Genomic DNA, 12,422 nt, shown 5'->3' on the forward strand with positions numbered 1-12,422 from the left:
CCTCCACCCCAGCAGACAGGTTAAAATAGTTTCTAGATGCTACATATCAACCAGACAGGTATTGATTTGAACCATTTGAAATCTGCTGCTATTTGACTGTTTTTAATCTACCTACAAGGCAAGTTACATGGCTCAACCTAGTAAAGAATGCCAAATACTAGGGACAGGGTTTTGAGTGGCCAGCTTTGTTTAATACATAAGGAAAACTAAAGCTGGCCACTCAAAACCCTGTCCCTAGTATTTGGCATTCTTTACTAGGTTGAGCCATGTAACTTGCCAGCTTTGTTTAATACATAAGGAAAACGGCCGGGCGTGGTGGATCACGAGGTCAGGAGATTGAGACCATCCTGGCTAACACGGTGAAACTCCGTCTCTACTAAAAACTACAAAAAACTAGCCGGGCGAGGTGGTGGCGCCTGTAGTCCCAGCTACCCGGGAGGCTGAGGCAGGAGAATGGCTTGAACCCGGGAGGCGGAGCTTGCAGTGAGCTGAGATCCAGCCACAGCACTCCAACCTGGGTGACAGAGCGAGACTCCGTCTCAAAAAAAAAAAAAAAAAAAAAAATAAGGAAAACAATGCCAGGGTGCCAGAGCCTTGCCTTACCCAGATCCTGGCTTAGGTGTTGTGCACAGGCTAGCCCAGCAGGGCTAGAGCTGCCCTTGCCAGCATTACAAGAGTCTGAATTGTTTACCCCATCATCTTCTCCAGCCTCATCTCTTTGCCTTCCCCACTTCTAGTGGATGATCTTAGTGACACCCAGTGTCTGCTCTGAGCACTGGAGACTCTGGGCTGGCCTTCCCAAGTGCCTCTTGCTTCCCTCCAGGCCTTTGCCATGTGTCTCCTCTGTGTGATGCCTTCTTCCTCTTCACCTTTCCCCTCCCTCCTCTACTCCTCGGGGCTAGCCTGTTGCTCATCCCTCAGGACTCAGCTTAGACATCACCTCCAGAAAACCTTCTCTGATCTGGTTGCAATATATTCACAGTCATTCATCCATCCATTCATGAAACAAATATTCAGTGAGTGCTTGATTGCTCCAGGCCCTGTACTTGGTGCTAGAAATGCATCAGTGAGCAAGAGAGACACAGTCCCTGTCCTCCTAGAGCTTCTAAGGGAAATATCTCCTAGCTCCCGTGCTGCCCTTAGCCTCGTAGCCACCACACCGCCTTGTAGTTGAAGTTGTCATGTATCTCTCTACCAGATTCTGAGCTCTTACTGGTCCTTGGTCCTAAGCATCTACTTAGTAGACTCTCAGTAAATGTCACTTGCTTGCTTGATTGATTGATTGAATGAATGGTAGGGTAGCCCTAGCTGCCCTGGAAGTGTGAGTATCTGAGTGTGAGAAGCACTTAGGATGCTGTGGATTGGACAGCATTGCTGCCTTTTTATATCCTTGAATATAGGGTCAAAATGGCAGAGAGGCAACAGCACAGGGCAATAACTCAAATGTTTCAGTATTCAAGGAGAGGGGCAGGCTGGTGTGGTTGACCAGGAGGAAGCACTGGGCTGTGTGGTGGTTGCCCCTTCTTATCTCCAGCTCTGGTTGATATGTGGGATCCATCTCCCACCCAGATGGAATCTGAGGGGAAGGGAGAGATTGGTCTGTTAGAAAGAGCCTTGGATTCCCTTCCTAGCTGGGCCTCTGACTTGCTGTGTGGTCTTGACATGTCACCTGCCCTCTCTGTTCTGGGTCTTCTGGGACACAGGTGGTAATATTGAGACCAACTTTCCTCATTTAGTTCTCAGCTTGTGGTTCTCAAAGTCCTTTCCCTCTCTTTTTCCAAGTGAGCCGTGGGAGGGACATCCTACTACTGAGGTGGGTTAGAGGCTGGTGCTACTGTGGATTAGGACAGGTTGGTCCAGACAGGTGGAAGGAAAAACAGCCATGAATCATGGCAACAGGCCAGTCTGCAGAGGGCCCGGACAGACCCTGGAGGACCTGCCCCTGGTGGCATCTTTCAAAGCTTAATATTTCCACACTGGTCCCAGGAGGCCCTGGCATTGGAGACAGCATTGCTAGGGATCCAGTGCCAGGGAGGTCTCCCTTCACTGTCTTCCCCTTCAGCGTCCTCCATCTCAGAGCTTGGGCCATCATGGATGTCTCCATCCATTCATTCAGCCCAGTCACAGTTCCTTCCAGCCTCTGTGCCAAGCCTGTGCTAGAGCTGGGGCTCCACGGTTCTTCTTAGGCAGAATGATTTGTCTTATTCTCAACAGTCTCTGTTCTCCATGGACTCAATAACTGAGTGGGAAGCTGAACTAAAAGGTCTTTAAGGATCCTTGCAAAGAAATAATTTTGAGCCTCTGAGCCTTCTTGTTTCTCTCTCTTTCATTTTTTTTTTTTTTTTTTTTTTTTTTTTTGAGACAGAGTCAGTCTCATTCTGTCGCCCAGGCTGGAGTGCAGTGATGCGATCTTAGCTCACTACAACCTCTGCCTCCCAGGTTCAAGTGATTCTCCTGCCCCAGCCTCCCGAGTAGCTGGGATTACAGGTGCCTGCCACCATGACTGGCTCATTTTTGTATTTTTAGCTGAGACAGGGTTTCATTACGTTGGCCAGGCTGGTCTCTAACTCCCGACCTCAAGTGGTCTCCCGCCTAGCCTCCCAAAGTGCTGGGATTACAGGCGTGAGCCACTGCGCCCAGCCACCTCTTGTTTCCCCATCCATCTGAGAAGCTAATCTTGTCTGCTGTACTTTTTTGATGTTGCTGGGCTGGAGGTGTCCAGAAAGAAAGAGAAAAGAATTTAGAAGTGAAATTCCTGGAGGACCCCAGTTGTTCCGTGTTCTTGTTCATTTATTTGTGTGGCAAATACTTGAGTGCCCGCTTTGGTCAGTCTCTGTGCAGTGGGCAGAATGGATCTGGTATCTGCTCTCAGGTTGCTGGATCAAACTGCCTGCTGGGGTGGAGAAGGCAGCAGGAATGTCTCAGGCTCTGGTTGTGAGGTCTGAAGTAAGGCCAAGGGGAGCGCTGGCAGTAAAGCCTCCATCCTGCCCTCACCGAGCTCCTTGCAAGGCACCCTGCCCTGGGCGCCCTGCTCTGGGTATGTGTTACTCTTTATGTCTCTACCCAGGGGTGTGATCAGGTTGCAGGGGATTCCCAGGTGGCAGGAAGACAGCTGTGTTCCTTTCTGGTCAGAACTTTAAATAGTAACTCCACGCCCACGCATGCATACCTCAGAGGAGCCAGCCTCTGCAGACAGACCAGAGAGCATCCAGAGGCCTGGCCAGGGTCCTGCAGTGCAGACACTGGGAGGCACGGAGACGGGGAGACTGGGAGGTGGGGAGGCGGGGAGGCAGTCCAGTCCAGGTCCAAGTCCAGGTCCAGGGCTCGTTCTGCTCCACCTCTGCCTCCCTGAAGGCAAGGTCTGTGTGGACCACCCTCAATTCCCTCTTTTTTGGATTCTTTCCTGATTTCCCGCAGCTGGATCAGCCTCTGCTGTTTTCCCACATTACCTTTTTTTTTGTCTTAGTGTATTTACTACAAGCTTTATAGTAATTGATGTGCTTGGCTGTCTCTGCCACTGGGCCAGGAGCTCGTGAAAGACAGGAATTGGGTCCCCTTTTTCCCTAGTTCCTCAGCCATTAGGGTAGGGCCTAGCACAGATGAAGTGCCTTGTCACTGTGCTGTGTGCTCAGTGACAGGCTCTGGCATCCTCCACTCTCCCAGCTCTCGGCTGCTCTCCCAGACCCTCCACTTCTCAGTGGCATGTAACTGACCCACATCTGACTTCTCTGTGAACCAGTCCCATTGTGCATTCAGGTTCAGGTTCGATATCTAGGATCCCCTGGCTCTTTGCCGCTTCCCTCCTTCCCCTCAAAGACCAAGCCAGCTTGTCCTCAGATGCCAGTTCACAGCGCAGTTTACTGGGCCCAGGGGGGCAGCACCTCATCTTGGCATTGAACTGAGAGTGTCTCTGGACCCCCTGTGCCCAGGACCCCACCCTCAGTAGCTGACACCTGCAAGTTTCCTGGAGCTGGAGAGCGGGGGGAAAAGGTCTGGGTTCTGTGTGACCTCTCACAAGTGGCTCTTCTTTGGGCTTGGCTTCCGTAATAGAAATAAAATTAAGAGCGTCTACAAATGGCTACACTAATCACATTCACAGAGGTGAAAGTGTAAACATAAAATGCTGTACAAATATGAGGGACTGGCTGCATGTACTGGCTCATGCCTGTAATCCCAGCACTTTGGGAGGCCAAGGTGGGAGGAATGTTGGAGGCCAGGCATTCAAAACTAGCCAGGGCAATAGAGTGAGACCCCATCTCTATCTCTTTAAAAAAAAAATTATATATATATATATGTGTGTGTGTGTGTGTGTGTGTGTGTGTGTGTGTGTGTGTGTGTGAGACTCTTGCTATTTTTGCAGGCATCATTTTCATCGCCTACACTCAGCCAGGTTTTTTTACCCTCTCCTGGATGCTTTGGAAGGTGGTACAGGGCTGCAGGCCTTGGCCAAGCCCCTCTCCCTTGGGGAAATGGCACTGTCCTTTGGGCAGGTTGCAGCAGGTGGTATGGGAGAGTCATCCACACCGCTACCCAGGGTGTATGTTGCCAGCAGTCGATTTTGCAGGGAAAGGAGCTCAGCCTGGACCAGGGTAGGCATCTGACCCGAGGCTGGGGGACTGGGTACTTGGTCTCAGTCTGGGGTTGGCAGCTCACCCTCTACTTTTCTCTCCACAGGGTGCCAAACACCGGGGCTCCATCCATGACTTCCCAGGCTTTGACCCCAACCAGGATGCTGAGGCTCTGTACACTGCCATGAAGGGCTTTGGTGGGTGCCAGGCTTCACGGGAGCTTGCGGGGTATCCCCCAAATGTAGACACAGGCCAGAGCCCTTCTGGTGGTGGTGGTGGGATCTGTGAAATGGTGGCATGCACTTATTCATTGTTTTTGGTCTCCTCTTTTTATTAATTTTCATGATGTTATAATAAAATGTTTCAGAAAAAAAGGTATAAAGAGTAATAGAAATTTCACCCATAGATTTACCACCAAACTAAAGAACTAGTGCTTCATTAGTGTAGCTGAAATTTCCATGGTAAATACCCCTCCTGATAATGCCGCCTGCTGCCTTTGCCCAGAGATAGCCACAGTCTGAAGGTGGTGCTTATATTCTTCTTTGTCTTGTGGTGAAAAAAACCCTGTACTGGGTGTTAGGACACCTGGGTTTTCTAAGCCAGGTTCATTGTGAGACCTTGGACAAGTTCTTTCCCCTCTCTGGGCCTTAATTCTCTGATTTGTGCAGTGAGGAGCTGGATCAGGGTCTTCTGAGCACAGACAGTGTGTGTGCTGTGTCCGCTTTCAGTCGTGACTTAGTAAGTCCCCACTGACCCTCTCCCCTGACACCAGCACCTGATGAGTGGAAGGCTCATGCTGAGGCCTGCAGGGAGCTACTAGGCCTGTGTCCAGGGAAGGAAGCGGCCCTGGTGGGCTTCCTGGAGGCAGGGTGGGTAGGATGATGATTGCTGTCCCCTATTCCAGGCAGTGACAAGGAGGCCATACTGGACATAATCACCTCCCGGAGCAACAGGCAGAGGCAGGAGATCTGTCAGAGCTACAAGTCCCTCTATGGCAAGGTAACCACGGCAATCGGAGGGCCCATGGGATGCGGGGGTGGTGGAAGAATGATTTCATTCACCTGTGTGCTCATTCAGGTTATTTCCTGGATATGGCACTGCAGGTCAGCCTGTGGGCTGACACCTTACCCTGCTCTTTTTCTTCTCATCAGCTGGGGTCTTTCAGCCTTTCATACACCCACAGCACCTGCTGTATGCGGGGCTCATGCTAGGGGTTAGGGCTGCAGTAGTGAATAAGATGGTTGAGGTGTCAACTTTGTGGACTGCCAGATAGTGAGAGAGATACACGGTAAACGAGGAAGCAGACAGCGGTGGGGAAGTGGCACAGGGCTGTGGACTTGGCCCTGCACCGCCGTTTGCTAGCAGCATGACTTGGAGTAAGACCCCTGTTGTCTCTGAGCCTGTCTCTTAGGGTTGGTAACAGTACATACCTCCAAGGGTGAAGATTTAATGAGATTACTTAGCCCAGCACCTGCCAGAGTAGGTGCTCATTAAGTGTAATTCTTACCATTGTAACTACTCTTCCTCTTTCCTCTTCTCTCTCCTCTTTCTCCCCACCCACCAGGACCTCATTGCTGATTTAAAGTATGAATTGACGGGCAAGTTTGAACGGCTGATTGTGGGCCTGATGAGACCACCTGCCTATTGTGATGCCAAAGAAATTAAAGATGCCATCTCGGTAAGAAGTGGGGGGTGTATGTGTGTGCTGGGGTGGGGATGTGGTTAATGGCAAGATTCTGGGCTCTTCCAAAAGCAACTGCTGAGCCCCATAGCCACCCAGCAGACGTGAGATGTGTCCTGCTTCACAGACACATCTCAGTTTATCCCAGAGGAGCATCCCGGTCTTCACACAGACAGATGCAGACCGATGTCAGTGTGATGCACACCCCATGAAAGGGGCTCTTGGCACAGACCCCCTTACGAGGAGCTTGTAGTTCAAGGATACAGGTTATAGGGACATGAAGACAAATTGTGTCTAACACTCCTGAGGCCAAGGGCACACTAAAGGTAATCAACACGACCCTGGGCCAAGGGTTGTTTGAGAGGGCATCTTAAAGGATAATAGGATCAAGGTAAGCCCCAAATCCCAGAGAGGATTTGGTGGATAGGAGTGTCAAGGTCATTGCAGGGGGTAAAAATGGCAGGAGAAGTTGTGGTCCTATGTTTAGGGTATGAGGAGTAGCTCAGCCTGGTTGAGGTAGAGGTAGAGAATTGCCCCCTAGAAAGAAGAGAGACAAAGCCCTTTAGGTATATCTAGCACTTTACAGTCTATAAAGTGCTGTGATCTTTGTCTTCTATGAGCTATTAAGCATGAGTTCATTTTATAAACTGATGAACTTAGCAATGTGAGATTATTATCTTCTCCTTCTCCCTGTGAGTTTGGCAGAGCAACTACTATATCATCTACATTTTACAGATGAGAAAACTGAGGCCCAAAAAGATAGTTTCTGAAGAGAATTCACAAAGCTGGAAGAGGCAGAACTAGAACCTATGTGTTTTAGTCCGTTCTCATAGTCCATTCTTATTCATAAGTCCATTCTTATTGCTATAAAGAAACACCTGAGATTGGATAATTTATAAAGAAAAGAGGTTGAATTGGCTCATGGTTCTGCAGGCTGAACAGGAAGCTTTGTGGCTTCTGCTTCTAGGGAAGCCTCAAGAAGCTTCCAATCTTGGTAGAAGGCAAAGAGGGAGCAGGCATCTCACACGGTGGGAGCAGGAGCAAGTGGGGAGGTGGGGAAGTGCTACACACTTTTCAACAACCAGATCTCACAAGAACTTAAGATCGTGAGAACAGTACCACAGGGATGGTGCTAACTATTCATGAGAAAGCGCCCCCATGGTCCAGTCACCTCCCACCGGGCCCCACTTGCAACATTCAGGTCTACAATTCCACATGAGATTTGGTGGGGATACACATCCAAATCATATAACCATGTCTTAGGAGTCTCAGGGCAGCAGTTCCCAATCGGTGCCTACGAGCTTGAGAGGAGCCTCCTGAGTGCTGGGGTGTCATAGCCCTGGCTATGACCTGATCTCAGCCTGTGTCCAGTGGCCTCCCATCCCTGCCCTTAACTCATGTGCTCCTTTTCTTCTCCCAGGGCATTGGCACTGATGAAAAGTGCCTCATTGAGATCTTGGCTTCCCGGACCAATGAGCAGATGCACCAGCTGGTGGCAGCATACAAAGATGGTGAGATGGGCAGGAGGGGCCACTTAGGATCTTCAGATACAAAATGAGGATGATTGCAAGGGTGGGGACACTAAGATTCTAGCCATCTACCTTCTCTCCTCCTTTCTTCTGATCCATTTGTCCACCCATTCATCTATCCAATAAGTACTTACTTCATGCTGGGTGATGTGCTAGGTTCTCAGGATATGGTAGTGGATAAAACCAAAGGGGTCCCTCTCTCTTAGACCAATGAGATAATGAGATAATGAAGGAGACAGACAATAAACAGGTAAACAGATAAACACAATGATGATGTATTTTAGCTAAGTGTTATGAAGGAAACAAGGTAACAAGAATCAAACTTTTGCCAGTGAGGTCTTGGGAGGAAATGAGGAACCAATTATATACAGAATAGAGAGAAGATCTTTCCAACAAAGGGCATGCCAAGTGCCAAGGCCCTGAGATAGAAATGAGCCTGGTAGCTGGTACGAGGCTAGACGGGTAGAGGACAGGGCAGGATCACACAGGGCCTGCAGGTCAAGAGACAGATGGTGTTTTATTCTGAATCTAATGAGAAGTTGAGGAGTATAATGATCAGTTATGGGTTTTAAGACAGCCACCCTTGTTGCCATGAATTGTAAAGGAATTGAGAACAGGTGAGGAGAGAACCATCAGAAAACTATAGCCACTGTCCAGGTGGGCCATCCTGGTACAGGTGGGGTAGAGAGAGTGGACAGATTCCATTTCATCACATCATGGTCGGTACGAAGAGCTGTGAAAATACACCCTGGGTCTTGCCATGATGGTCGCGTAGACTGGGTTTGGGAATTTTAAAAAATATCTGATCATTTTGGGGGCATCAGGGGCCTTTATCCTGGATCCCTGAGGTCTCTGGGGATGAGACTAGAGCTTGCGTTCCTTTCTGCAGCCTACGAGCGGGACCTGGAGGCTGACATCATCGGCGACACCTCTGGCCACTTCCAGAAGATGCTTGTGGTCCTGCTCCAGGTTGGTTCACAGCCTGTTTTTTTCCTCTGGAGTTTGGGATGGCTTCTGTCTGGCTCACCTGGGTGTAGATCTGAATGTCCAGGGGTCTGGTCAGCTTCCCCTGGTTTGCGCAGGCAGGTGTATTTGGCTAACACGCTTTCTCTCTGGCACACAGTCCTCTCGTGCCCAGGAGTGTCTTCTGCTGTGACTTTTTTCCTCTCTCCACACTCACTCCTCCCGCTCCTCTCTGGGCCTCCTTCCTGCCATGGCTTCTGCAGCTGCACATGCAGCATTTCTGGACCCCAGCATTCCTGGGGCTGCTGTGTGGAGTCTCCCACGTCTGAGCCTTATTGTCTCCTCACAGCCCACCCAAAGTATATCACAAAGAGACTATTAGGAGGCTACAAATAGGTGTCTGTGGCGGAATTCAACCTGCCAAGTTGGATTTTTTCCCCCATACAATGTGTTTTAAGAAGCAAAGCGAAACAAGTTTGAGTTAGTTGCTACCATTTGGAAACTGTGAGATTTTGCTCAAAAACCAGATTTCTGTATTATTTTGATGTATTGAAAGTTATGGTAGCCGCAGACCTGCATTCTGCATGACTGCAGTGGGCTGGAGATCATATACCTCCTGCTCACTTCACCATGAGTGTTATCTCCCTGGCCCTCTAGGTATCTCTGTGACCACAGGCACAGTGGGAACAGGCATTGAGATGTCTCAAGCTCAGCTCCAAGGACCAGATGGTTATGAAACTTTGTATATAAATTAAGCCACCACTATGTTTCCTCTCTCCCCCATTTCCCATTTTATACCAGCTTCTCCCAACTCTGTTCCTCTCATTGCCATAACAATCCTATATTAACCAGCTGGGAAATGATCAGGAGAAACCTCAGGAGTGAGATAGTGTGACCTGTGCCCCATTTTCAAAGTTGCTGCTTCTGGAAAGGAGCGTCGTATCCCTGTATCTTGGAGTCAAGCGTTTTGTATCCTCAAGGTCTAACAGTAAGCAGCAGCGTGGCACACGTTGTAAGCTTGCCAGCCCTGTCTTCTGCTCAGTCCCAAAGAGAACCCAGGGGATTTGAGATCCTGGAGTGCACAATCCAGGGGGAAGAAGGGATGGCCGTAGACCTCTCCAGGCCACCTGCAGACCTCTGCCCATGTAAGAAGGAGTTGAGTACTGCTCTCCCCTGTTTCGTTTGTGCATCCTCCCCTATTGGTAAGCCTCCTTATCAGGTGGGGCAAAGGGCTTGGGCAGAACAACAGAAGCATCGTTAGGATTTGGTGACTTTGTAGCTTGTGAGCTCAGATCTTGGGCCCAAATCCTTACTGGTGAATTCTTTAAGTTAGGCATAAGAGCTCCTAATAGAATGCAAATGTTCAGATCCTTTGCCCCTGTGGAATCATTGCTGGAGGAGTGTCATGGGCCATGCCAGGATCTGTGGCAGGGACCCTCGAGAACCTGGGGCCCTGTCCTCAGAGATGTCCTCAGGACAAGGCTCTGCCTACCTCTGGGCTGGAGACACCTGGAAGAACCTTGGTGGTTCTTGGGACTCTCCTGTGTGGACCCAGCCCTGATGATGAAGGGAAAGGCCAGAGGGAGGGACCCTTTCATTGCCTCACAAAATAGATACTGTGGTCTTCATGCAATAGCAGTCACTGCTTCTGGACACATCTGGGCCACCAGGTTTTCCTGCTTTCCCTGTCTCCACCACTGGCATCCAGGCCTCCCTCCTGGCTTGGCTTTGCAGTGTTTGAAACACATATTCTTTGTCTCTCGGCCCAGGGAACCAGGGAGGAGGATGACGTAGTGAGCGAGGACCTGGTACAACAGGACGTCCAGGTAAATAAGCACCATTGAAAGTCCCTGAGGCACAGCAGAAGAGCCTCGGGAGGGGAGAGGTTGGGGCCCTGGGAAGGGCTGGAGGTGAAGTCATTTGCATCAAATACCAGAAATAACCCAGCCACAGCTATCATGTATACTGGTGCTTTGTTGAAGAAAAGATATAAGTTATCTTTCAAAGGTACATCCCATATGTAATATTGGTGAGATGTACTTTGGAGCTTTCTTTCTTCATTCAGTTATTTAATATTATTGAAGTTAAATACCTAGTATGTGCTAGGCACTCTGCCAAGCGTTGGGAAATCACTAATGAACAAAATCAAGTGGTACTGGGAGAGACAGGCATACATTAATCACACAAACACCTTCTCTATCAATATATTGTATATTGCAGGCGTTTTGAGTACCCAGTACATGCCAGCAGCACTACAGGGGCAGATACAGAGAATGCTATGACATAGTCCCTGTTGTTAAGGAGCTCATACAATAGTGTGGAGATAGACATGTGAAGAAGTCATTATCATATACAGTAGATCAACGTGATAATGAAGCAGAAAGCTGTGGGAGCCTAGGAGAGGGAGGAAAGGAGGGAAAAGAACTCTACCTGGGAGCATCGGGAAGTACTTTGAGAAAAAATGGAATACTTAATCTGGGCCTTGAAGGTTGAGTAGGAGTTTCTCCAGAAAGAAAGGAAGAAAGGCATATAGGTATAGTCATATACCACGTAATGACATTTTGGTTAATGATGGACCACATATATGATGCTAGTCCCAATAGATTATGGACCACATATATGATGCTAGTCCTATAAGATTATAACCCCATATTTTTACTGTGCCTTTTCTATGATTATATGTGTCTAGGTACACAAATTCTTGCCATTGTGTTGCAGTTGCCTATGGTATTCGGTAAGGTAACATGCCAAACAGGTGTGCTGACTAGGAGCAATAGGCTATACCATGAAGTCTGGGTGTGTAGTAGACTATGCCATCTAGGTGTGTGTACATGCTCTACGATCCTCACACAATGGCGAAGTCGCCTAACAATGGCAGTTCTCAGAATGTATCCCTATCATTAAAAGATGCATGACTGTTTTATACGCAGAGGTCCCCAGGCTACCAATTACTGGTGTGTTCAGGGATCAGGCAGCAGTTCTGAGTGGCCTGGTCAGCGTGTCCTGTCTCCTGAGGTTTCCTCTTTCAGTCAAGTGCCACCTCTTCCCCTTTAGGACCTATACGAGGCAGGGGAACTGAAATGGGGAACGGATGAAGCCCAGTTCATTTACATCTTGGGAAATCGCAGCAAGCAGCATCTTCGGTTGGGTAAGCTCCAGAGAAGACCTAAAGTTGCTCCCTTGGGTTTATGCCAAGAATTCCTTTCTTCATCTCTCTTCTTTACCACTAATGGAACATGACAGCTACTTCAGTCCCAATTCAAACTCTAGTCCTGAGTTTATTAGGTTGTTGCGAAAGTAATTGTGGTTTTTACCATTAATTTAAAAAAAAAAAAAAAAAAAAAGGCAAAAACCGCAATTACTTTTGCACCAACCTAATATTAGACAGTGGTTTGTACAGTGCCTCAGCAAAGTCATTAACAGGATGCTTGGCCTTCCATCTCCAGTGCCAGTGCTGTCTCCATGTTAGGGGATGAGGTGCAGTCCCTCACCAGCTATGAAGCTCATCTGCACAACGCTGGTGATGTGCGTGATCTCCCAGTCGCCTCCATCAGAGCACCAGCCCTAGCTTCAGGGTGGACAGTCAGGTCCTGGCCACTGCGCCCCCCTGCTCTTGAAGTCCTCATTTCTTCTCGGGGTTACAGAGGCACTCTCAAACCTCCCTGTCTCTCTGTCTGACGC

At 49.0% G+C, this 12,422-nt stretch overlaps 1 protein-coding gene across 2 annotated transcripts in view; it reads left to right on the top strand.

The window, feature by feature from the left end:
- ANXA6 (annexin A6) overlaps positions 1–12,422 on the top strand; it is a 58,425-nt gene that overhangs the window by 13,860 nt on the left and 32,143 nt on the right. For both annotated transcript variants that reach the window (XM_017875743.1, XM_017875744.1), the window contains exons 3-9: positions 4,675–4,765; positions 5,473–5,567; positions 6,133–6,246; positions 7,670–7,760; positions 8,668–8,747; positions 10,511–10,567; positions 11,796–11,889. In XM_017875743.1, coding sequence (XP_017731232.1) covers positions 4,675–4,765; positions 5,473–5,567; positions 6,133–6,246; positions 7,670–7,760; positions 8,668–8,747; positions 10,511–10,567; positions 11,796–11,889 — 622 coding nt within the window. The remainder of the gene's footprint in view (positions 1–4,674; positions 4,766–5,472; positions 5,568–6,132; positions 6,247–7,669; positions 7,761–8,667; positions 8,748–10,510; positions 10,568–11,795; positions 11,890–12,422) is intronic.

Source organism: Rhinopithecus bieti, unplaced genomic scaffold, assembly GCF_001698545.2.
Source record: "Rhinopithecus bieti isolate Rb0 unplaced genomic scaffold, ASM169854v2 scaffold_7673, whole genome shotgun sequence".
Classification (NCBI taxonomy): Eukaryota; Metazoa; Chordata; class Mammalia; order Primates; family Cercopithecidae; genus Rhinopithecus; species Rhinopithecus bieti.